Here is a 26,356-nt window from a genome sequence, read left to right as displayed (position 1 = left end):
GTTTGACACCTACTAGTGGGTCACGTAAGTGGCCAAGTAATGGAGATAGTGGGTGGGAGTTACGTGAATGTGGAGAGACCACATTCACGTAATTGCCTAATCTCCCATTACAAATAAGGGGTTAGGGGTTACGAAGATGATGAGTATTCATAGCCATTATCCTGTCCCGAATTCTATTTCGCATTCAGACTTAGCGAAAAGGGTCCTCCTCACCGTCGACCTAAGGCCTAGGCTCATTGTGGGCGTCGATCGGCTGAGGAGAACGCCAAACTTCCTACACGAACTATGGCGAATTCAGGTACGCTCCATGTCCACGTTGATTTTACAGGGTTTCGCCAACTGGGAAAACTCTGGGTGCTTTACGTTTGGGGGGAGATTGAGAATATCCAGACAGATGCGGCCGCCGTCGTCGATGTTAGGGTGGTAGATGGGCATCGTGAAGGTCACGATAGGAGGATGCAAAGGGGCGCCCTTTGTAGAGTCGACCAGCTGTGGGGGAGACAAGTGGTTGTGGATTGTGGGAGGGAGGGAGGAAGGGGCATCTGAAAATGGTGCTGGTGGTTTGCACTCAGGAGGTAAGAGACTCCCAAGGAGACGAAAACTCGAGGAAGGGGTGAGACGGAAAGTGAAGGGAGGAGGGAGCCTCGTCCAGTGGAACCGTACAATGAGCGTGACAGGAGAGCTCACCGGAAGAGAGAGGCGGTGGTGGCGGTGGAAGAGACAATGGTTTTCCTCTGTAGGACAGACAACGAAAAGTGAGAGAGAGAAACGGGGGGTTCGTAGTGAGGAGCCCACAAGGGTGCGAAATAAGGATGGCAGTGGACCGGGGCGCGGGCTTGGGGAGAAGTTTGGACTAGACTGGACCCAGATCCAAAATTGCATAGTACCTGGACCAGTCAGGTTGGAGACCGATGTATGCTCGGGACCAGTTGGTTCAGACTTTAACAGAATCAAATCCAAGAAATATATCTCTATACAGGATCAGATACATAATGAATCTAGATGGGTTCGGAATGGATTCCAATTTCATTCCAACTAAATCCAAATTTTAAATCCAACCGTATATAATATCATTGGATTCGGATCTGATTTCACGTCAGCTTGTCAAGTAATACTAGCTATAATCCTGCTTCCTCAATTATAACCCATCTATAAGAAGGACCGAAAACAAAACTTTTGCATTTTACAAATTATAACCAAATGAGAAACGGATCTTCCAAACCGAGATCCAAAACAACCCAAATTCCAGATAGTCATCCCCGATCCATATCAAGGGAAGTGGATCCATCAGAACCAGGCGTATGTTTTCTTTCTGGACCAAGGAGGATAATTTTGCATGTGCAAAATTAAGGGTGCAAGGTGGTTGGATTTGAACCATGGACAAATGGATACAATCACATTATTAGATATGGTAATGCATATCGGAAACATATTTGGTCAGATCTGGATGGATCCGATCTGGAACTAGGTAAGCATAGACACCGGGTCTAGGTCTGAATCAACCTTTAACCAACCTTTTTTACGTTTTCCTATATAAAATTAATAAAAAATTCTCATTTCATTTACAGAATCTGGTCCTCTCGATTAAAGGTGAACAGGGCCCAACAGGCCCAACCCAAACCTAGATTATAATCGGGTTTGGATTGGGCTTGGGCCGGGCTCTTTTGGTCTGTTTAGTTAATTGGGTTGGGCCTATGCAATTTCACATTAAAATGGCTCCGATTCAGACCTGTTTAGCTAATTGGACCCGGGCAAGCAATGTCCAGCCCATCTCAAGCCGGGTTCTGGGAACCCCATTGGGTACCTTGCCAGATGTTCGTCCCTACTCACTGAAAAACCAATAACCTTCGGGGTGAGTCATGGCCCGATCTATGTCCATCCGCCTGCAACCCTAATGGCAGGCCATAGTTTGGACCAGACCCGATATACAAACAGCCCTATATCCAAAGGTCATGATTGAAAATAGCAGTGCAAATGGGTGGGATCCAGGATGAAGCTTTTGCAATTTTTGGCTATTTTTGGATTGAATCTTTATGTATTTAGCTGTTTCGGATCTGAACCATTTGCATCCCTAATTGAAAAGGTCCATTATCCCAATCAGATCCTAGTCATGCATATCTACATTCAAAGTAAAAAAAAAGACAAGTCTTTCTGGTTGTTTCCCTCTTTTAGAGTTATAGACCCTTCCTAGACTGGCCATTCATATCATCTGTCCAAGTTTTCTTATGCAAGTTTCATTGTAATAAAGGTAAGCCCCCACCAAGTTTTATGCTGCTAGGACAGTGATTGTAAGTACTGCAGGCAAAGCCAGCGCTGCTAAGCCCACCAAATTTTATGTTGTTAGGACAGTGATTGTAAGTACGGTAAGTACGGCAGGCAAAGCCAGGGCGGCTAGGTCTTTGATCTTGAAGCGGTTTCTTAGCATAAATCTCAAAAAAAATTGCAAGATAATTGATCAAATTGACGTGTCGTACTTTTAGAGGACGAAAAAGTAGGTGGAAAAAATATGGTTCATGTGCTAGTGACATGTAGGTGGCAAAATCTGACCCGCCAACTCGCTTCTTAGCCGGGTTCAAGTTTAGCTTAAACAAGTTCGTGTCATAAGGTCGACCCGCCTAACCCGTTTATTAAACGGGTCGGGTTCGTGTTAGGGGTATGTCAAACTGCCAACCCGGTTGACTCGTTTAATAAATGGGTTAGGCGGGCGAATCAACCCGTTTACTAGAACCTGATCCGTCAACCCATTTACCCGACATCGACCCGCCCGCCAACCCGTTTACTCAAACTCGACCCACCAACCCGTTTACCAAACCCGACCCGTTTATTAAACAGGTTAACTGTGTCGGGTCGGGTTACCCGTTTAATAAATGGATCGGATTCGTGTTTGCCACAGTCGGCCTGTTTAATAAACGGGTCGGGTTCGTATTGAGGTATGCTGACCCCATCAACCCAACCCGACAACCCGACATGATTGCCACCCCTACTGACATGTGTACCAATCAGATTTTAGGGGATTGGGTCTAATTGGCTCAATTCTATGGTTGACTATTTCTCACTGAAGTCTTTGGTCTTCTTGGGCTGAGCAGTACCAATTTGGTGTTAAGATGAGGTTTTGATGATATTGACTTGGTGGCTGGTTGGTCACTGGCTCTAAGTTGAACTGGTCAGCTTGATATGGGAAGTGTCATAGTAACAAATGTTTTTTTGAGCAATTGTAACAAAAATGTTGAAAATTGCTAATAATTTTTTTTTTGAAAAAACAGAAACCACATGTTGTGTGGATAAATCATCAAGAAGATACAATATTCAATAAGTTGAAAGAAAAAAATGTGTCAAAATTTGCAAACAAAGGGTTATCAAATTTTGCAAGCCAAAGGGCGCTCCACTTGTCTGATAGGATTGGCTAGTGCAAGCCACCTTGTGTTGGGCCGTTGCATGTTCAAAACCCAATGGTACAGTGTGTAACTGGTAGGGGGTCTTCCTAACCCCAGCTTGCCTTTAAAAAAAAGAAAAGAAAAGTTGGAGATGCAAACACCAAAGTTTTGGACGGAATAAACTTCTTGGCTAGATTGAAAAATATGGAAAAACTATATACATTGATAAAATTGTTATATTTTTTAAATTATTATAAATTTGTCACAGTTTTTATTGTTGACATGGATATTGCATTTTTTTTGAAAGGTAAGCTGGGGTTAGGATTAGGAAGACCCTTATCAGCTATACAAATATGCCATTGGGTTTTGAGCCTGCAACGGCTCAACACAAGGTAACATGCACTAGCTGCTCTTAACTGACAAGCGATGCCTCCGATGGTTTGTATATTGCATTTTTGTCATGATATTTTGAACTTATTTATAATATTCGGCATATTGAGGTACGTGCATGCTCGGCTTTAAAAAAAATGAGCTCATTTTTATTCTTTTTTGAATGGTTATACAACTATACCATTGGGTTTTGAATCTGTAATGGCCCAACACAAGGTGACGTGAACTAGTTGGTCCTAACGGACAAGCGGAGCATCCGTTGGTTCTTATATTGCATTTTTATCGTGATATTTTGAACCTATTCATAATATTCGGCACATTGAGGTACGGGCATGCCCGGCTTTAAAAAAATGAGCTCATTTTTATTTTTTTTATTTTTTTTTTAAAGGCAAGCTGGGGTTAGGCTAGGGGTGACAAAACCTGACACGACCCGCCTCTTAGGTGGGTTCGGGTTGGGCTTAAACTAACCCATTTAATAAATAGGTTGACCCGCCTAACCCGTTTATTAAACGGGTCGGGTTCGTGTTAGGGGTATGCCAACCCGCCAGCCCAGCTGACCCGTTTAATAAACGGGTTAGGCAGGCGGGTCAACCCGCCAACCCGACCCGCCAACCTGCCCACCCGACCCGCCAACCCATCCGCTAACCCGCCAACCTGCCCACCCGACCCGCCAACCCATCCGCTAACCCGCCAACCCGTTTATTAAACGGGTTGGCGGGTCGTGTCGGGTTACCCGTTTAATAAATGGGTCAGGTTTGTGTTTACCACAGCTGACCCGTTTAATAAACGGGTCGGGTTCAGATTGAGGTATGCTGCCCCGCCAACCCGACCTGATTGCCACCCCTAGGTTAGGCAGACCCTTCCCAGTTATACAACGATACCATTGAGATTTGAACTTGCATCGGCCCAACACAAGGTGGCGTGCACTAGTTGCTCCTACCAGACAAGCTGGGGTTTGAATTACAATGATGCTTGGACATAGGGGTGCCCTTTGATGTCGCCTGCTTTTCATTCGTTGCATTTTATATACTTGCCTTTGATTCTCATAAGGTGTGTTTGTTTCAGCTAAAAAGAAGGGAAACAGGCTCATTTTCGTATGAAATATTGGACTTTTTTTCCTCTGGTTGGTGAAAGAAATTCCCTGTGGGATCCTACAAGTGACACCCACAACTTTTCATACAAAACATTGTGTTTCATATGAAAAGCGTGTCACACCATCTCATGGGAAAACAATTTCCTACAAAAGGGTTGGTTTGTGCCACATGACATTCCCTCGGCTTAGCATGTAACAAACATGACTATGGCTTTTGGCAAACATGAGCCCCCACTGTGTACTTTGCCTCAGCATGGCCCAAAACTTGCATGGTCACAAGACAACTCACAAGGCTCTGTCTAGCTATTGAATCTTTTTTTTTATGACGCCGAAGCGAGAAAAAACCCGTCTGGGAGTCCACGACCACCCTGCGACCACCCTGCCTTATGTGGCTCACCTCCGAAAGCTACGAATACACTCATGCGCCAATGGGGCTTGATCTGGTACCTTCATCTCAGCACCCTCACAACCATCCCGCTGTCTAGTTACTGAACGGATTTTGATAGTGACTTGGGGAGGGTCAAGTTGCCGGGATTGGGCAGCCAGATTTGATATTGAGACGGGTCAAATGGACTTGTGCATTTGCCGGCCGTTTTCAAAGACAGTTAGCCAGCAGTCATGTGTTTTTTTTTTTAACCAACAAAATCTATTATTGCTGTTTTTAATCTAATTTAAAAATGTATGCAATAAAAAAAAACCTTGCCATTGAGGGGTTAGTTAGTAGGAACTATGCCCCCAAAGGGTTTTGGCACAATGAGAGGGGCCTAGGCCGCTAAACGGGCGGTTGAGGTTCCATTAGTATGGGCATCAACCCCCTTGCATTAGCCGAAGCAAGACGACTCCATGGATGCGAGGGGTACACCCACAGAGTTTTATATTACCGGGATGGTCTTAATCCAGGGTGAGGTTTCTTCATGCCATAAATTAAAAAGAGGTTGGTAGGATCTGCAAGATCACCAAAATGCATCAATGGAGGTGGTTGGTATGTGAGGCCAAGGGATTTATGCTAATGAACTCGGTGAGAGAGGTAGCTTTTCTAGATTATTTAAAAAAACAATAGTTTACTCTAATAATAATACTAATGTATTCATGATGACACAAAGAGACACATGGGTACACAAATATACCCTTTTTCGCTCTCAATCTCGTTTAAATGATCACTCACGTGAAAGGATGTATGAATGAGATAACATTTTTTTTTTTTGAGTTTTACTAGGAGAAACCACCCCAAGAGCAAAGACCTAGCCACACTTGCTCAACCTGCCGTACTACGATAACTATGCGTGTTGGCAAAAAACTTCAAGGGCTCTCAACCCCAGGGAGTCGCCAATAGGGATGGTAGTAGACCAGGGGAAAATGGGGCCCGCCCTGCCTCACCCCGTTTGGACCGGGGATGAAGGGCATGAAACTGGGATGGAGGCGGGGATGAAGGTTAAAATTCATCCCCGCGCGGGAATGAAGGCAGGGATGGACTTACACTTTCTGCCACCCCGCCCCGCCCCGCCCTGCCCCCATTAATAATATTACTAAAATACCCTAACATAAGTAATAAAATTACAAAAAAACACACGCTTATATATACTAACTAACCCTAAATCGTATTAATAAAAAAATGGAGTCAGTCGTCGACTCGCCGCCCAGAGAGAGAGAGAGTCTCCCTTTGCCGCATTCACCTTCTCCTCTCTGCGAAAAAGAAGAAAGAGCGGCGTTCACTTCTCGTGATGGATCGGCCCCTCTTCCTGTCGAGGAAAAGGAGTTTCCTCCTTTTTTCTTTCTGGAGTTTTCATTGTTGATGATGACCGATCGAGTTAGGTTTTGAACTTTTTTTATAGGTACAATTTTTCTTTTTCTTCTTTTTGTGATTGTTATTATATATATATATTTTGTGTATTTTTTTGTTATTTGTTTTGTAAATTTTTGATTTGGTGTATAGAATGAGGTTTTGAGATAAATCAGGTTATTTTGAGGGGGTTTTAGGGTTTTGATTTCTGTATGGGATGGTGTTTTGGCGGGGTAGGGCAGGACGGGGCTGGGGAGGGACGCGGCCGGGGCGGGGGTGGAGGTCCAAAGTCCCCCCCCCCGCCACGGGGATGGATCGGGGATGAAGGTTAAGTTTTTGAGACGGGGCTGGGGTGAAGACCTTCTCCCCTGCCCCCGCCCCAGTGTCATCCCTAGCCGCCAAGATTTGGCTTATGCGGGGAGTGTGACACTCATGAGATTTAAACCAAGACTGCCCGTCTAACAGTCTAGGCCCAATCCCACTACGCCAAACCCCTTGGGTCTATGGGGTAGCATATTTGGAAAACTGAGATATCACGTTTACAGTATCCCAACTTATCATCCTTTTTTTTCTAGATAAATAGGTTCATCCAAATTCCGAATAAAGTGGATCTGAAAATTATAAAAGAGAGAACTATATTATTCAAACGTAGGTAATTAATTCCCTTGACCAACCAAACAAAATAAATGTTAGAAAAAAAAAGCCGCAATCAAATGGATGTATTTGGTACCACCCTAAGACCACAATTCACATGGGGCCCACGCACTTGTGCCGCAACTTTTTTTACTAGGAAATTAAAAAAATTGAGAAAAAAAGAAAAAACATCCACCTCCCAAAGTTGGCAGTATAATATTCGTATCATAAAGTCAGAAAATCGATATGATACCAACCTGAATCGGCTATTTTTTAATAAACAGTAAAATTAATTAAAATTATTTTTTTATATTATTTTAATGGTTTTAACACGTGTTACATTTTATTAACATGAAATATTTTTTAATTAATTTTTTTACCGATTCAAGTGGGTATTGTCCGATTCACCTGAATCATTGGCAAAACGATTTGATAACCGATACCATTTTGACAACATTGCACCTCCCCTTCATTCCCATCCACGTCAATACCAAACCTCGCTAAAAATACACCGCCCTTTCCCTTTCATTCCTCTTGCCCCCAGCCATTCTATTCATCCATCGATCTATCCGGTATCTCATTTGCATGCACACGCGTGTGCGTGTGCGTGTGCACACACCTATATCACAAATCACATTATTCGAAAAATCTCAAAAAAAAGAAAAAAAAGGAAAAACTTAATTATAATACTAAAAATAAATTTAAATGCTATTATTTGTGATATAAAAGCACATAACACACATAAACATGTGTACATGTAACGTACTCACACCACCACCACCTACATCACATAGGCGTGTCAACCGGCTTGGTTTACAGGGACCCGACCTCAACCAAACTTTATAGGGTCTGGGTATGGTGATAAATAAGACCTGATTAAGACCCGAAGGTCTGATTACATGAACTCGAGTATAGTTTGTGAACTTTTATATTAGACCCGGACCTCTAGTTTTGATTAAGACTTGCAAGTTTTTAATATAAAAGTGATAAAAAATATGGTTTTATTGGGTATGGTTGGGGTTTGATTCATGTAGTTCTTATCAAGTTTGGGTATATATATATATATTTATAGAGGACTCGATTAAATCCGAGTTTAAATCCGATAACATACTAAAAAATTTGATTCAAGTCTTGTTTCACCTAAGTCCGAAACAAATATAACGTGTTGAAACTTGGGAACGACAATGTACTTGAGAGAAATGAGGCCCTGCCTTGTCCTGTTGTCAAGGGAATGGAAGACAAGAAAGAAAGATGAAAGAAAGGATAAAGGTTAAAATCAAAAGCCGTGCTAAGATGGAGGTGAGGATGGATTTACACATTCTCTCAACCTACTCTGTCTCTGATCCCTGATAGTAAAATAACCAAAATACCTTTGGATAATTCAACTTTCTTCTTTAAGGATGACACTAAAATGGAGCACCACCCCGCCTCACTTTATTTGAACAGAAGATGGAGGCAGAGATGAAAGTTAAAATCAAAACTTGTGCGAGTATGAAAGCGGAGATGAAAGGCAGAATTTTGAGACCGGCGGGAGTGGAAGCAGATCAGGTCATGCTGAACATGAGCATTTTTTCTCATGCCGACATTGTGGCCGTCCGTTTGCAAATCGGATGAATGCCACGTGTTTTTATTGACTTTTGAGCTTTTTAAAATGCAAATCGGATGGCCACGATGTCAGCATGAGCAAAAACGCTCATGTTCAGCATGACCTGATCTGCTTTCGCCGGAGTGGACACCTCCGAGATGGAAGAGACAGGCCGGAGTGGACACCTTGTCCCTTACATCCTCCTCCGTCCACGTTGATCGCGCTGGCTCAGCTTACCGTACATAATTTTTTTTTATAAAAAACGATTTTATCTCGTGTCGTTAAAAAAAAAAACCTTCAAGAGAAGATTTTAATACACAACCAAAGGCTGAACCAACCATGTTTAAACAAATGTAGTCTTTATCTCCTCTTTTATATTTGTGACAAAACTTTAGTCCCCCCCCCCCCCCCCCCAAATTCCTCTCCTATTGTTTTCTCTCTCTTCCAAGAGAGAAAAGTCCGATCGCCGGAATCCGGTCATGGTCTCCACAAGGCGGAGCGGATCTCTAGCCAAATCCGGCGGAAACGCCCCAAAACGACCGTCCTCTCCGACGGCAGCACCCGCCGCCGCCTCATCGTCGGGTGAGAATCCTGCTGCTGTTCCTCCGTGCAAGCGCTCCAAGGTAAGAGAAACAGGCTCGTGAATCGTTCTCTTTGGTTCTAAAATTCGAGTTCTTTAGTTTCTTTTTTCGGATTTGTCTCTAAAGAAACCCTTGTTTCTGTTGGGTCGGTTAGACCGAAGCTGTCGCTGGAGAAGCGAGTCCTCTTACCGCCGATGCGGGCGATTGTCAAGAGCTCGCTTCCGTCGACCCGCCGGCGGTGTCGGGCGAGGCTGAGAGCGGCGGGCAAGGTCGATCTGGGCCGGCTTCAAAGAACGAAGGAGCTTCGCTGAAGGCTGGTCCTGTGGTAGCTCCTTGCGCAGATGGCAAGTGATACTTCATCTTCTCGTTGTTTTACTTTTATTTTCCATATTTCTTTGAAAATTTTGCGGTGAATTTGGGCTGGGATCGATCTACCAGGGGCACTGCCATCGCCCGCGATGCCCGATAAGATGATGAAGAGCTCGATGAAGACGTTGTGCTTGTACCAGAGGAGGAGCGCAGGGGCTTCGCATGCATGGGGCAGGCTCATCTCGCAGTATCCGGAGGTGATTCAGCATAAATCTTGCGAATTTCGGTTCACTTTAGTGTATCTTGATTCGTTCGGTGTAATTCAGTTGCGATGTTGCCTTTTTGTGGGCGTGAAAGATTGCACGTTTCTTGCTGAAGAAGGATTTAGTACTGCTGTTAGTGGAACTTCTCTTGCACGGTCGCAATGTAAACCAAGATATGGATATCGGGATAGTTGGTTTTTGTTGTTTTACATGATCTTTATTGGATAGTCGTTGCTCCTCTTTGATTTTCCATTCTTGGTCTCGATTTCTTTAGCTGAAATTAGACAAATCAGTTGGCCTTCGTGAGTCGTTCAGAATGCAAACCAAGATATGGATACTGGGATAGGTTCTTTTTGTAGTCTTACTCTTATCTTTATTGGATTTCCGTTGCTCCTCTTTGATTTTTTATTTTTGTCATCGATTTGCATAGCAAGACGAGATGAATCAACTGGTCTTTGTGAGTCATTTTCCCTGAAAGCGTTCGAGAATGTGTCATTTGATCTAAAGATCTTATCTTGCCTCTGCTGTAATTCTTAAATGATGTTCAGAATGTTGTAACGGAATCAGCCCAAGATGGGATCTTTAACTTTGTTGAGTTAAAGGGTTTGGTTGCTTAATCTAATTAGTATATTCTAAGTCTTGGCGTTTGCTTAAAATGGATATTTGATTAGTTAATGTTGCGACTGAATTGAATGTTCACTTAAAATTCTGTTATTGGTGTGAAAATGAGCTTTGAAACTATTATTCTTTTCAGAATCCTCATGTATCCCTCTTTGGTGCGGTTTTCACGATTGGTGGAACGAGAAACTGCAACTTATCTTTGCATGATTCATCAGTCAGCAGCATTCTGTGCAAAATCAAGTTTTTGCCGGTAATATATCATAAAATTATGGTGCATATGAATAGTTTCAATGCTTATGTCATAATACTGAAATCTGTTATTGCTTTATGGATGGGTGATCTGTGTTGCTCAGTGTGTGTTTTTTCTGGCTATGGTCAGAATGATGGTAATACAGTAGTTGTGCTTGAGAGCTCGGAGAGCAAGGGAGCTGTACAAGTAAATGGCAAAGTTGTCAGGAAGAATTCCAGCATTGTTATACGTGCAGGAGATGAGCTGATTTTTAGTAAATCTGGGCGCCATGCATATGTACTTTTCTGACTTTTATTTACATTCCCCATATTCTTAGGTTGTTGCTGTGTATGAGCTCGTTTCCATCTTTGTCTACCTCTTCAAGGAAGTGTTTTGTTTATTTTTGTTTTCTCTTTCTGCCATTGTAGATTTTTGAGCAATTTTCAAATGAAAATGTATCAGCAGCTCCAGGCCCTTCGGTTGGTTTGATAAAAGGCCAGAACAAAGGTACGCAGTTTGAACCAAGGACTGGGGATTCTTCAGATGTAGCAGGTGCATCAATATTGGCATCTTTATCCAGTATTGCACAAGATTTGTCAGATTCATCACTTCATAAAAATGGTGCTGTAGCTCATCAGAATGCTAAACGGCCTTTGCTACCTTCCACTTGTATGCCATCAGAAAAATGCCCGCTGGACATTGGAAGGAAGTCAAGCTCTGACGAGCATCTTGATTCTTTAGTTCCACCTCCTGATGAGAAAACTGAAATGATGCTGGACTCTGAAAGCGAGGCAACCAATGGTCTGGAGAGCATGGGTCCAGAGGCTGGTATTGAGATGGATAATGTGAAAATTTCTGGTATTAACGACTCATTAAGGCCTATCCTTCGAATGCTGACTGGTGTGGCTGGTGATCTGGATCTAGGCGGAAGCATAATTGACCATGCTGAAAGAAGAGAAGGACTAGCAAGAGATTCTCAGACAGCATCTACTTCAGGTGCTGCTAACAAGTTCCAAGCATTTAAGGAAGAGCTGCAATCTGGACTGATCGATGGTAGAGAAATTGAAGTATCATTCCACAACTTCCCATACTTCTTAAGGTGTTGATGATATTTCTTACTCTTTGATGTTCTATCTTTCTTTCTTGTTCTTGTCCACACTTAGCTATAATATGGCTGGTGCAAAAACTTTTCTATTTGTCTCGTTTTCTTATAATTTTAGGTATGGGATTGTTCTTTATCTTTTTTGTTTTTTAAGAACCTTTTTATGTTTTCTCTACATCTGTGCCGAAAGAATAAGACTAGAACCTATTACTTTCTTAACTCTTATTATTTATTATTTTTAATGTCATGATTTTCTGAAATCATTTCAGTATTTATCAAATAACTTATAATATCCCAAGATTTTGTGCTGCCAAGATATAGCCAAAGCTGATATATGTGAGTATGGTTCTAGCATGATTACATACATGTTAAAATGTTTTGACAATTAAAAAAGCCTTTAAGGCATTATATCGTGAGCCATATCATTGTTATACACATCCTTCATTATTTTAATTGATCAAAAAACATATATTTTGTTGTTTGATCTGATATCTTATGCATTTCTGCAACTTGTATTGGCATGTCAATCATTCTGGTAACTGATAACAAGGACCATTTCTGTCTTGTGTTAGTGAGGCCACAAAAAATGTTTTGATTGCTTCAGTATTTATACACTTGAAGCGGAAAGAATTTGCTAAGTATGCATCAGAACTTTCTACCATAAGCCCACGGATTTTGCTTTCAGGTCCTGCAGGTTAGTCAAGATCACCGGTCGAGTCTGTCAATTTAACTCATTATCCTTTTTTGGATCGGCCCCTTTAGTTATTCTTTTTTTATCATTTGGCTTTCAGGGTCTGAGATTTATCAGGAGATATTGTCAAAGGCCCTTGCTAATCACTTTGGAGCCAAACTGCTTATATTTGATACCACCTCGATGCTGGTTGTAAGATTATATTTCTAATTTGCATATTTTTATTGCATTGGCTTATTGTTGCTAGTAGATGAACTTATATCTGAAAGTTCCATTATTCTGTAGGGTTTATCTTCAAAGGATGTGGATTGGTTCAAGGGACTCAGAGCTGATAATTCATGTTTTTGTGTCAAACATTCTGGGCGATCTGATGCAACCAAAGGGACAGTAGCACCAAGTACCGAGCCTCATGTATCTGACTCAGAAAATGCAGCTTCTGGTGTTGGTCATCAATCTCAACTGAAGCGGGAGTCATCAGCAACACCTGGGTCCACTAAGAGCTGTCTTTTCAAAAGAGGTATTACCCATTTGCTACTTATAAAGGCAGCCTTTTTCAAATCCTTAAGTTTTGGTATTTTTTTTTGTATGGAAATAAAATAATGTTATTCATGTCAAATGCTTAGGTGACAGAGTAAAATTCATTGGTCTGCTACAAACCTCTGGGTACCCATCATCAAGGTACTTTTGTTCTTCAAAGACACTAAATTCTGTGAGTAGCATTAGATAGATATGTCCTTCATGTGACATCAAATGTCATAAAAATAGTTAAATAAAGAAAGAGAACTATTACAATTATCATAATATAGGTATTTTTATTTGTTAGAAAAAATCTTGCTTTCTAGATTGTCATCTTCATATTAACAGGTAAACATGTAATGTATTGCATACCAAAAGAGAAGATAGTGATATGTTGCCAAATATAGGATTTTGTGGGTGTTGCAGAAATGATATTGCTTGTGAGCGTTTTGACACACTTGAGAATTCAATGTGAAGTATCTGTTAAATAATGTAATATCCTATGTAATATGTAATCTCTTTTATTTTTAGTTTAGTTAGAATAGGTTTTACTTTCTTGTTTTTTGACCTTTTTAGCTTTTTTGACCAAAGTCAAAAAGCAAAAGAACTAGAGAGTCGTTGGGCTCCCAACGGCTCTAAATATGGGGCTTTGCTTCCTTGTAATATATGATTTTCATGGGTGATTCTTATTCAATAAAAACATATTTTTTTCTCTTGTTTGTGCATACCCCTTTTGGGTATTTTGTATGAACCTTCGTGGTTCTTGTGAGTGAATATTGTGTACGAACCTTCGTGGTTCTTGTGAGTAATCTTTTGTGTGTACCATTTGAAGATTCGATTGCTGGTCTCATCTTCTTACATAGTATCAGAGCTTGGTAGTGATCAAGCTAATTTTTTGGTGCATCGGGAAGCGTGTTGTTCAAAGCTTGGAAAAGAGGTGACATTCTTTTCAAGTGTACATGAAATTGTGATCGTGCAAAAGCTTGGAAGCTTGGAGGAGCACTCATACTCACTATTAGTGGTGGAGTATATATTATTCTCTCTTCTCTTCTACTCTTTTTTTTTTCTTTCCTTTGTTATTTCTTTACCCAAACCTTGTAAAATAGATGACAATGATAATGTCACCATTAAACCCATTAAACTCAACGATTCAAACTATGTTACATGGGCTTCAATTATAAAGCACCTTATATGGGAAAAGGGATTGTGGGAATTAGTGGATGAGACCGATTTGGAACCTAAGCTAATTCTTACGAAGATTAAAGGTGAGAAAGAAATACCTCTTACGGAGGTTGAAAAAACAAAGGCCGTTACCACTTACGAAAAAAATGGAAGGAATGGAGAATTGGACATGTGAAGATCATGTCTTGGCTCATAAGTAGCGTTGATATCAAGAAATGTTCAACTCTTGCAAAATTTGAACATGCTAATGATGCATGAGACTATCTTAAGAGAATGTATTCTCTTAAAGACATTGCACATGTGTGCAATTTACAAAACCAAGTTCGAAATATAGTTCAAGGGGACAAAAGCATTAGAGAATATTATAATAACTTGTCTGAATTATGGGAAGAGTTTGCTCTTCTTAAACCAAAATGGCATGGTTCACAAGACATAGAACTTTGCCAAAATCAAATAAATGCGGAGCAGTTTTTCCAATTTATTAGTGTAAGATCACGTGTTTTCAGATCTTAGTCAATTCATGAAAATTCCAAAATTTGGCTAAGTCTGGTAAAAAAATCGTTTGAGGCCCAATTCTTAGATCGATGTCTTAGAGTTTGGGTTTGACCCAGGTTTCATCGACAAGGTCGAGGCGAGCCAATCGGAACGTGGTAAAGAGTCTTAATTTCGACTTTTAAATTCAAGCGAAATTCGGGTTATTTTCTAGCGAAATTCGAAATTTGATATTTATGTAATATATCATTGGATGCGCCTCGAAATTCTGAGCGCAATGGTATTTTACTTTACTATATTCGAGTTCCGGTTGGCCCAGAAATCACGTTTTTCTAAAATTTTAGCAGTTTTTTGAAACAGATCCAAAATTGGATCATATTGCATCCAAGGCATAGGATCCAAATTTTTTATGGATTTGGGTCCTAGTTAGGTTCTATAAAATCTGGACTTGATCCGAGTCTTAATCCAAATTTTTGTATGAGTATGAGTGGATCTTGAATCCGAATCCGTATCCAAATCCAAGCCCAACATTTTGTATGACTTTAAATTCAGCTGGGAGCTTTAAATTGAGGTTAACATCATATAAAAAGTCTCCATGGTCAACATGACCAATTTTGGAAGCTTTTGAATATTTAAGAATTAAGTAAATTCAAAAAAATAAATTTATTAGTTTATTAATTTTTATCAATTTCGGGATTGGGTTAAGAGGGTTTAGGGTTAACCCTCTTCTCTAATTAAAAGGGGGTCAAAAGTCAAAAAAAAAGGAAAGGAGTCCAAAAATCTGGAAACTCCCTAGAGAGAGAGACCTAATTCTGGAAACTCTCTCCAACTATTAATTGTAATAAAATGGTGGTCTTCAACAAATGCACAAATAACTCACAAACAAGTGTCTATTGGAGACACTACAAGCATGACCCTTGAAAGGGTATAAAGGGAAGAACACTTGAAAAATAAATAATACTTTATTCATGAACAAAATGCTTAAGAAGCATAGTAATTTACATTGAAGGGGTTCACCCCTATATATACAAAAAAATGGGAGAGAGAGGAGAGCTCATTTTGAGCTCTCCAAAAAGAGACGTTGGATTCCAACGTCTCTTAATATAGCTGTTGGACTACAGTCCAACAACATTTATTATTATAGCTGTTGGACTATAGTCCAACAACATTTATTATAGCTGTTGGACTACAGTCCAACAGCTACTTACATAGTCAAGTTCCAACAGGAACTTGACTGGATCAAAATATCTAGTTTCTATTGAACTAGATGCTAAAAAAGAAAATAAAAAATAGAAAAATAAAATACAACAACAACAACAACAACTACGCCTTCATCCCAAAACAATTGGGGTCAGCGATATGAACCAAAAAAGAAATTCATTTTGGGTCTTCCACATGAATCCTTTTCCTCCAATCATTTCTATCCAACGCCATGTCCTCGGTGAGGTTCAAAGCATTCATATCCTTTCCTATCATCTCCATCCAAGTCTTCCTAGGCCTACCCCGACCTCTTTTAACTAATATATTTTCCCATTTCTCCAACCTTCTAACTGGACCATCATTAGGCCTTCGCCGAATATGTCCAAACCACCGTAAACGATTCTCTCGCATCTTATTTTCAATGGGTGCAACACCTACCTTCTTATGATGTCTCTTGGCAGCCCAACATTCCGTACCATATAGTAAAGCGGGTCTAATAGTCGTCCTATAAAACTTTCCCTTCAACCGCAATGGCATTCTACGATCGCACAACACTCCAGTAGCACTTTTCCATTTCATCCACCCAACCTTTATCCTATGATTTACATCTCCATCAATTTCTCCATACTTTTGAATGATGGATCCCAAATATTTGAAAAAGAAAATATAATAATATTAAATAATATATATATATATATATATATATATATATATATATATATATATTGCAGTTTACATTTTAACACTCCCCTTCAAACTTACGGTACAATGAGCGAAAGTTTGTCTAAGAGGAAGTGAAATCTGGGAGCAGCGAGAGGCTTGGTGAAGAAGTCTGCTAATTGATATTCTGATGTAACATATGGCAGATCAATGGTTCCATGTAAGTATTCCTCTCTGACATAGTGACAGTCCATCTCAATGTGTTTAGTGCGTTCATGGAATGTCCGGTTGCTTGCAATGTAGATCGCACTTTTGTTGTCACAACACATCTTTGAAGCTTGCGTTGCTTTAGCTCCCATATCCGCTAGCAATCGTCTGAGCCAAACAACCTCCATAGTGGTGGTTGCCATGGCCCTGTATTCAGCTTCGGTGGAGGAAAGAGAGACTTTCTGCTGCTTCTTGCACCTCCACGAAATTAAGGTTTCACCTAGGAACACACAAAAACCAGTAGTTGAGTGTCTATTATTGGGATCACCTCCCCAGTCAGCATCAGTATATGCAATTAAATTTAATGAAGATGAAGCAGACAAGAAGAGTCCTCGTGAAAGAGAGGATTTTAAGTATCTAATAATACGCAAAATCGCTCCCATGTGCACGGAGGTGGGAGCATGCTGAAACTGACTGACTGTATGAACCGCATGAGTTATATCTGGCCTAGTAATGGAAAGATAAGAAAGAGCTCCAATAAGTTGTCTATAAGGAGTAGGATCATCAAGAAGTTCTCCATCATCAATTTTCATTTTAACATTGACAACTTCTGGAGTGTCTACTTTCTTATTATCTGTAATTCCAGACCTGGAAACGATATCAAGAGCAAATTTAGATTGAGATATCAAATACCCCCGAGGGGAATAAGCAACTTCAATGCCTAAAAAATATCTTAATAAACCTAAGTCAGTCATTTCAAAGTGAGTTTTAAGAAGAGATTTGATATTTGCAACTCCCTGATTGTCGCCTCCGGTGATGATCATATCGTCCACATAGAGAAGAAGAATAATGATGCCTGCATCAGATTTCTTAACAAACAAAGCAGTGTCAGTTAAACAAGGTTGAAAACCAATATCAAGCATAACATGACTAAATCGGTCATACCAGGCTTTTGGAGCCTGTTTAAGACCATAAAGAGCTTTTTCTAGACGAAGAGCTTTACCCTTAGGGATACTAATACCAGGTGGGGCTTCCATGTATACTTCTTCAACGAGATTCCCATTCAGGAAAGCATTTTTGACATCTAATTGAACGATAGGCCATGTTCTAATGGAGGCCAAGGCTATTAAAGTTCTAACAGTGGTCATACGGGCCACAGGAGCAAATGTTTCTTTATAATCGATGCCATACTCTTGGGCATATCCTTTTGCTACTAAACGAGCCTTATATCTTTCCAGGGTCCCATCACTTTTGGTTTTGACTTTGTATACCCACCTACAACCTATAGGTTTCTTACCCGGAGGAATATCTTGTATCGTCCAAGTATTGGCCTTTTCTAGTGCATCCAATTCTATTTTCATGGCTTCTATCCATTCTATATGATTTTTTGCTTGAGAATAGGATGGTGGTTCAACATATGATTGTATTAATGTAATGGCGACCCTATACGTGGGTGAAAAAGATTCATAAGACACAATTTTTTCTGGAGGTTTAGAGATTCTAGACGTTCTTCTAGGTGAGACTTCAGAGTATTTTTGTAATGCACATGGACGATTTTGCTCTCTACGTCTTGAATATTGTAGACTAACATCCCTATGGATTTGCTCTTCATTATCATCATTTTCAACAACAATAGGACTTTGATCATTGTCAAGGTCACATCCAACATCACATTCATTGGATTTTGAAGTTGGATCAATTAAAAACGAGTATTCAGTGACATCCTTGGATTTTTCAAATTCAAAGAAGCTTTCTTTTTCCAAAAAAGATACATTTCTTGACACATATAATTTGTCATTTTGAAAATCGAAACACCTGTAGCCTTTTTGATTATCAGCATATCCTAAAAAGGCACATGGGATTGCACGAGGAGAGAGTTTATCATTTCTGTTGGTGAAAACAAAACATTTGCATCCAAAGACTCTTAATCTAGAATAATCTGGAGTTAAATTAACAAGCTTTTCTATTGGAGTTGTATTCTTTAATGAGGAAGATGACATCCTATTAATGAGGTAGGTGGCAGTTAGGGCCGCTTCAGCCCAAAAACTTTTTGGAACTTGATTTGCAATTAGCAATGTCCTAGTAGTTTCCATAATGTGCCGATGTTTGCGTTCGGCTAGGCCATTCTGTTGTGGAGTGTGTGAACATGATATTTGATGTGTAATACCATGTAAATTGAGATAGTCTTTGAATTCGTTGGACATAAATTCTCCCCCTGAATCAGTGCGAAAAACAGAAATATCATTTTGAAACTTATTTTTAACCATTTTATGAAATATTTGGAAGTTAGCAAAGACATTAGATTTATGTTTAAGAAAATAAATCCAAGTATGTTTAGAAAAGTCATCAACAAAAATGACATAATATGTATAACCACCTTTGGAAATAACTGGTGCGGGGCCCCAAACATCCGAATGTATTAACTCAAGTGGTCGTGAGGAAACAAAAGTTCTACTAAGAAATGGTAACCTTTTCATTTTGCCAAGAATGCAGTCTTTACAAGAAAAATTTTCAGAATTACAAATTTTTTCCAAACTTGGAAATAATTGAATTTTAGACATATGAGGATGGCTAAGCCTTTTGTGCCATAAATCCAATTCTAATTTCTGAATATTATAACAAAATGCATTCTTGGGTAATTCCAAAAAGTCCATGTAATAAAGTCCTCCTTCTCTATGGCCTTCCCCAATCAGCTTCCCTGACTGGCGATCCTGTACCCAACAACCATGAGAAGAGAAGGAGATATTACATCCATAATCAGATATTTGCGAGACAGATAAGAGATTCAAATTAAGTTTAGGGATATATCTAACTTCTGGGATAAAAAATCTTTTGGATTTTTGAAGATTTTCAAAACATCCTATTCCTTTTACTTCGAGAGATGTGCCATCGGCTGTAAAAACCTTTGACACACTTGAGTTATTTTTAAGACATTCGGATAGACTATTAACATTTGGGGTCATATGAAAAGAAGCACCAGAATCTAAAAGCCAAGGAAAGTTACCTGGACCGGAGAAAGATGCAAATGCTGCTCCAGTTGAGGCTTCGGTTGAGGAGGATACCCCTTTGAGAAGAGGTTGAAGGATTTCCATCAGTTGAGCCATAGACACAGGTGCATCTTGATCTTTTGACTCAGATTCAACAGATGCAACTCTTTTTTCTTCTCTTCTTTTTAACTTTGGACATTGAGGCCTATAGTGCCCCGGTTCATGACAATGATGACAAATAACTTTTCTTTTATCAAAATCGCCGTTTTGCCTTCCAAAATGAGGCGGCTTGTAAGTACCAATATGATTCCCCGGTCTAGATACAGCTAAAACGGAGTCATCATCAACTTTTGGAGTACTTTTTCTAAGTCTATTTTCCTCCATAGTGAGCTCTTCTATAGTATCAACAATAGAAGGAATTTTTCCACGATGTAAAAGGGCTGATTTGGTGGATTCAAACTCCGGCCTTAGACCATTCACAAATTGATAGAAATGTTTCATATCGAGTTGCTTTTGGCGAAGCTCGATGTCTTCGGCACAATGCCATTTGGGCTCAAGAAGAGCCAACTCTTCCCAAAGTTCGGACAACTCATTATAATATTCTCGAATAGTTTTATCTTTTTGAGTCATTGTCCGAACTTTATCTTGTAAATTGCATACATGTGCAATATCTTTAAGGGAATACATGTTTTTGAGGTATTCCCAAGCCTTATCGGCATGCTCAAACTTAGCTAAACTAGAGCATTTTTTAATGTCAATGCTATTGATGAGCCATGACATAATTTTTGCATGCCTTATCCTCCATTCTTTCCATTTCTTTTCATAAGTGGCTAACGCCTTACTCTTCTCTTCTTCCGTTAGAGGAACCTCTTTATCACCCTCTTTCTTGGTAAGAGATAGTTTAGGTTCCAAATCGGAACCATCCACTATACCCCATAAACCTTTTCCCCAAATGTGGTGCTTCATAATCGAAGCCCACATTACATAGTTAGTATCATTTAGCTTCATAGGAATGATGGTGATCTTATCATTGTCATCCATCTTTTACAAGGGTAAGAGAGGAATAAATAAGAGGAGAGAGAGAGAAAAATAAAAAGAAAAGGATACAAAACCAAATTTTTTTGTAGCACAAGTTCGCCTTTCTTCAAACAAATCTTCTTGAGCCAAGAACAAGGTGATGAAACACCTTTTGTAAATGTGGCACGGAAATCGAGGCGAAAGCACTTCAAGATCTAAGGATTTCGTAGCTCTGATACCATGTAATAAAATGGTGGTCTTCAACAAATGCACAAATAACTCACAAACAAGTGTCTATTGGAGACACTACAAGCATGACCCTTGAAAGGGTATAAAGGGAAGAACACTTGAAAAATAAATAATACTTTATTCATGAACAAAATGCTTAAGAAGCATAGTACTTTACATTGAAGGGGTTCACCCCTATATATACAAAAAATGGGAGAGAGAGGAGAGCTCATTTTGAGCTCTCCAAAAAGAGACGTTGGATTCCAACGTCTCTTAATATAGCTGTTGGACTACAGTCCAACAACATTTATTATTATAGCTGTTGGACTATAGTCCAACAACATTTATTATAGCTGTTGGACTATAGTCCAACAACATTTATTATAGCTGTTGGACTACAGTCCAACAGCTACTTGCACAGTCAAGTTCCAACAGGAACTTGACTGGATCAAAATATCTAGTTTCTATTGAACTAGATGCTAAAAAAGAAAATAAAAAATAGAAAAATAAAATAATAAAAGAAAATATAATAATATTAAATAATATATATATATATATATATATATATATATATATATTGCAGTTTACATTTTAACATTAATAAGACAAGGGAGGGGGGGGCAGCCCTTCTCCCTCATTTGGCTTTAGAATAAAACAGAAAAGAGAGAAAGGAGAGAGAGAGAGGGGAGAAAGAAAGGGAGAGAAGGAGAGGAGGCCATTGTTCTTCAGCCCAAGCCTTCTACAACATCCATTCTCACGTTCTTGGTCAAGGTACGGGTACCTCTTCTTGAAACGAATGAGAAATCGGGTGGAGGTGGGATTTCCATACATCTTTTGATGGAAATCCATGGAGGAGCAGTGGATCCACGATTTCCACAGATACCCATTTGTATATTATGTATTTTCCTTGTTTTTCAACAAAAAAAAGTATATACTAATATGTATCACAAAGTGACTGCGTGGGTACTGGTGCTGTCGTTTCTGACAACATACACAAGCCCAAACTGGACCTGTGTACATGCTGTTGGACCCAGCCGGCAGGGTCGGCTGGGTTGGGTGTTTTCCCTTCAAAAAAAAAAATGGGTACTTCGCGTAATGAGCAAATAGTTTTTTTTCTTATTTTGTGTTGTTCCCTGACAGCATACACAGGCCCAAACTGGGTCTGTGCATATGCTGCTGAACCCAGCCGACAGGGTCGGCTGGGCTGGGCATGGCTTTTAGAATTTTTTTTTTCTGTTTTCTTTTTTTTTTTGAGGTTCTGCTGTTTGCTGGCTGGCAGCCAGCCGAGTGGCACTCAGCTGACTGCCAGCTGCTGGCCGAGCCGGCAGGCCCAGCCAAGTGATTGGCTGGGTACGGGGCTGGTTTTGGCAGGGTCGAGGCAGGCCCAGCCGACCCTGTCGGCTGGGTGCTGGCCTGCGATACAGGTAAAAGAAAAAAATATATATAAATAATACTGACCCACACATTTTTTTTTTCTGTATATATATCTATGAATATGCCTGTACTTGGACTGTTATGTTTCCTATTTGTACATTCACCTCTGGTTTCGTTGAAGCATTAATATTCATGGGAATGCACATGCATCGTACCATCATACCCTGTGGTCAGATGTAAATATCCTCTGTAAGTCTGAAAATTTCATTGAAGTATAAGGATATCATGCTGTTATCCTTTATTGAAAAAAAAAATATATGATTGCATAATACTCTCAAGGGTTTTGAATTTGGGTTTTATCACTTAATGGCTGGGTTTTTCATCTGTTATCAAACATACACAGATACAGCCACAGTGGTTGACCTGTGTATGTGCTGATAGGGCCAGCCGACAGGGTCAACTGGACTGGTTTGACTTGCCGGCCAGTAGGCTGTCCAGTCCGGGGCTGACATACCCAACCAGCAGCTCAAACATGTGCTGAATTATATGTTTTGACAGAAGGAAATGTGAATCTTATGCATGCAGAATTTTAGTTTACGTACATTAATGTAGTTGTGCAATTAAAACGTGTGGATGTTGTGCTGTCATGCATTGCCAAGTCATTGGTGTTTCATATTTAGTATGAGGATGCACACTTGATGGGAATCTGTACTTGCATGTGCACACACACACACACTCAAGGCAGTATGCATTGGCATGGATATATGTAGGTTGATGCGGGATTTCACAGGGCAAAGATGCATATGAATTAAGCACTTCATGCTTATGAATAGTTTTGCTTTGCGGGCACATTTGGAACATGAGTCTTGTATGATAAATGACACAATGCTTGGTTTTGGCATGCGATGTATCGATGGTCTAAATGAACCATCACCGGCTTGGAGAGCCGTGAGCTTGGTTGCTTTTCTTAAATATTTAATTTCATCGCTCAAATCACACTTGTGGTTCTGCACACTACTGCACTGTTTTGGTTGTCCTCACAGGCGGGAATCCCGTGATGGTTCTCGCAGGGGTGAATGCGAGCTTTTGCCCTTGTTTTTGCATATTGGATTGCAAACTTCAAATAATGGCTTTTAATAACAGACAATAACTAAAAACAATGTAATATACCTTCTGAGATCACTCATCTGGAGAATGGAGATCTTAGAGATCTGGTCTTGGGGAGACTGTGAGGATACAAAAACTCCGTGTGCTTAATTTGGTCCCTTAAACCCGATATTGAGGTTCCTTCTCCTGGCCACAGTTTTAGGGAGAGTCTGCCACATTACCTGGGGGTGGTGTGTTTTGACACAACTGTTGTTTTTTGTATCAAGAAAGTGGTACTTGTGGGCGTGGGGTGTCACTTGTGTCCCCGACATTAGATGTGGAGGTCTAATGTTCCGAAGGTGATTCGGTCGAGGGCTAAGTTGGAACCCAATAATAAAATACAAATTGTGTGTTAAACTACCCTGTGAACCTACTTGACCTCGGGGATTGTACCCGTTTGGTGTATCCGCGGGCAACGGTAATTAAAAAGAGAAACTTAAAGTTGTATGCATTTAATAGGGCATGCATATGGAAGCAAAAGATTTAAATAAAAGATAATAAAGGGATTCATGCATTGCACAAAAATCATGCATTTTCCTGTTATGCATTAGATCATGTATACTTTAATGGTTCCCTCAATCAATACATGATGGTGAGTGTGAAATGATTATTTCTTGTTGCATGCTGAAGTTTTATTACTTGCTACTGCTTTACTGTCTTCGCATGCTTAACATTTATGATTGTTGCATGAATAAATTCTTAAATGCTATAAACTGTCTTGTATGTATTTCCTTCAATTGTTGCATGATATCTTATCTTAACTCTTTATCTCACTTGTTTCATTAAGAAGTAGCTGTGCTCAGGATTTCGATTCTGACACCCTACTTTATTGGTTTTTCGCAGAAACAGGTGATCAGTGAAGTCGACAGGTACTGGAAGGGCGCAAGAGTCACACTGAGTTTTGACAGCTTCATTTGTGGACAGATTGACTCTTTCTTTTTGGTCTTTCAGTCTAGTGTTTTTTTCATTTACTTATTTCCGTCAGTGGTTACGTTCTTTTCTATTGAGTAGAACAATGTCCTTGAAATTAATTCTTAACTCTTGAATAAAGAAATTGGTGTGGTTTTTATGGATGGTGATTGCAATTTCGTTTGTGGTGTTTGACTATTCAGTTGAAATTGGAACTGTGAGGACCCTGGGTCTCTGAGAAGTTTTCCGCACTGTTTAAAAAAAATATCGCATTTTCAAAGGGGATGAGTTGGGGTCGTTACAGGTTTGGTATTAGAGCCCACCACAAAGACTTGCAATTCTGTCATCTTTTAAGTATTAAATTTTATTTTTGGTATATGAGCCCTGTCCTGAAGCGTCGACAAGTGTGACTCGTCCTCCAGAGCAGTCCTTTTCACTGGTAAGGTCATTTAATACTTTTACTTAAATTGTGTGAATTCTATGTAATTGATTGCAAGTATAGTTCAATATTCTTTGGTGCGATTACATGAACGATTATTGTTCGTGATCAATCCTAAGGGGGTAGGATCAGAGAGGGTCTAATTTTGTGAAATGCATGTGCGATGTAGATGTCGTATACTCGCAGAGGTGCTTCGTCCTCTACTGCTGCTCCCGCAAACTGGCAGGAGCAAAGAGATTTTATGATGGAAGCCATTCATACCCTGACCGAGACCATGACGGCTCAGGCGGCACAAACAACACAGGCGGTGCAAGCAGCTCAGGCTATACAGGTGGCACAGGCTGCGCAAGCGGCACAGACTGCGCAAGCGGCACAGGCTGCACAAGCAGCCGCACAAGCAGCGGCTTGTGACCCTCTTGTCGATATTGTTCCAAACGCGGGTGGCGTTTCCTTCGAAAGGTTTCTGAAGTTGGACCCGCCTTTCTTTTCGGGAAAGGCAGGCCCAGAGGCTGCCGAGAGCTGGGTCAAGGAGATTGAGCGGGCGTTCGACGTCTTACCTGTCCCTGAGGAGAGAAAGACACCTTTTGGCATGTACCGTTTGAAGGGCGATGCCAAGAAGTGGTGTGACACCCTGCGAAGGGTGAAGTTTGCCGATTGGGATGAGATTCCTTGGGAGACGTTCAGAGAGGAGTTTCTAGACGCATACTTTCCCTCTTACGCTGAGGAGCAGATGCAACAAAAGTTTCTCGATTTGACTCAGGGGACCATGAGTCTGGTGGACTACACTACCAGGTTCCGGAGTCTTGAGAAGTACAACCCAAACCTCTTCAAGAATGAGAAGGCAAGGGCGGCCAGATTCGTGCGAGGACTGAAGGATGGGTTGCAGACTCGTGTGCTCGGAGGTCGTCCTTCTACCCTGGCCGAGGCGATAGAGTCAGCCACAATACTGACCGAGGACTGGGAACGATCCAAAGGTGGCTCTCAGAAGGGAGGCGGCAACGGAGGGGGTTCTTCAGGCGGGACCAGGAAGAACCCACCAGCAGGAGGGTGGGGGGGTGCAGAACAGGAAGAAGCAGCGGACCCGTGATGGGCGACAATAGGGCGTGCAACAAGGCTGACCTCAGCCGTAGAAACAACAGGGGAAGGCCCAACCGGCATGTCGCAGATGCGGCAAGAATCATCCACTAGGTTTTTGCCCATCGTTCAAGGGGGTCTGCTATCAGTGCCAGCAGCCAGGGTACATTGCCCCCTTCTGTCAGAACATGCCTGCGGTTTCGGGTGGACAACAGCAGCAACCGCAGCAGCAGAGGCCTCAACAACAACAGGGTCAGCGCAAGACCAATGAGCG

General features: G+C 40.7%; 1 protein-coding gene across 4 annotated transcripts in view; it reads left to right on the top strand.

The window, feature by feature from the left end:
* Positions 1-9,275: 9,275 nt before the first annotated feature.
* LOC149851355 (uncharacterized) overlaps positions 9,276-26,356 on the top strand; it is a 63,326-nt gene continuing 46,245 nt past the window's right edge. For 2 of the 4 annotated variants that reach the window (XM_090000382.1, XM_090000355.1), the window contains exons 1-10: positions 9,276-9,478; positions 9,591-9,780; positions 9,875-10,002; positions 10,763-10,879; positions 11,009-11,155; positions 11,287-11,957; positions 12,533-12,654; positions 12,752-12,843; positions 12,937-13,168; positions 13,275-13,329. In XM_090000382.1, coding sequence (XP_089856508.1) covers positions 9,335-9,478; positions 9,591-9,780; positions 9,875-10,002; positions 10,763-10,879; positions 11,009-11,155; positions 11,287-11,957; positions 12,533-12,654; positions 12,752-12,843; positions 12,937-13,168; positions 13,275-13,329 — 1,898 coding nt within the window. In that variant the 5' untranslated portion in view covers positions 9,276-9,334. The remainder of the gene's footprint in view (positions 9,479-9,590; positions 9,781-9,874; positions 10,003-10,762; positions 10,880-11,008; positions 11,156-11,286; positions 11,958-12,532; positions 12,655-12,751; positions 12,844-12,936; positions 13,169-13,274; positions 13,330-26,356) is intronic. The other 2 variants (XM_090000373.1, XM_090000363.1) reach the window with 2 other exon arrangements.

The sequence above is a fragment of the Nuphar pumila genome, chromosome 1, assembly GCF_984573655.1.
Source record: "Nuphar pumila chromosome 1, dmNupPumi1.hap1.1, whole genome shotgun sequence".
Taxonomy (NCBI): Eukaryota; Viridiplantae; Streptophyta; class Magnoliopsida; order Nymphaeales; family Nymphaeaceae; genus Nuphar; species Nuphar pumila.
Note: the sequence above shows the minus strand (reverse complement) of the source record. Positions and strands in the feature narration are given on the sequence as shown.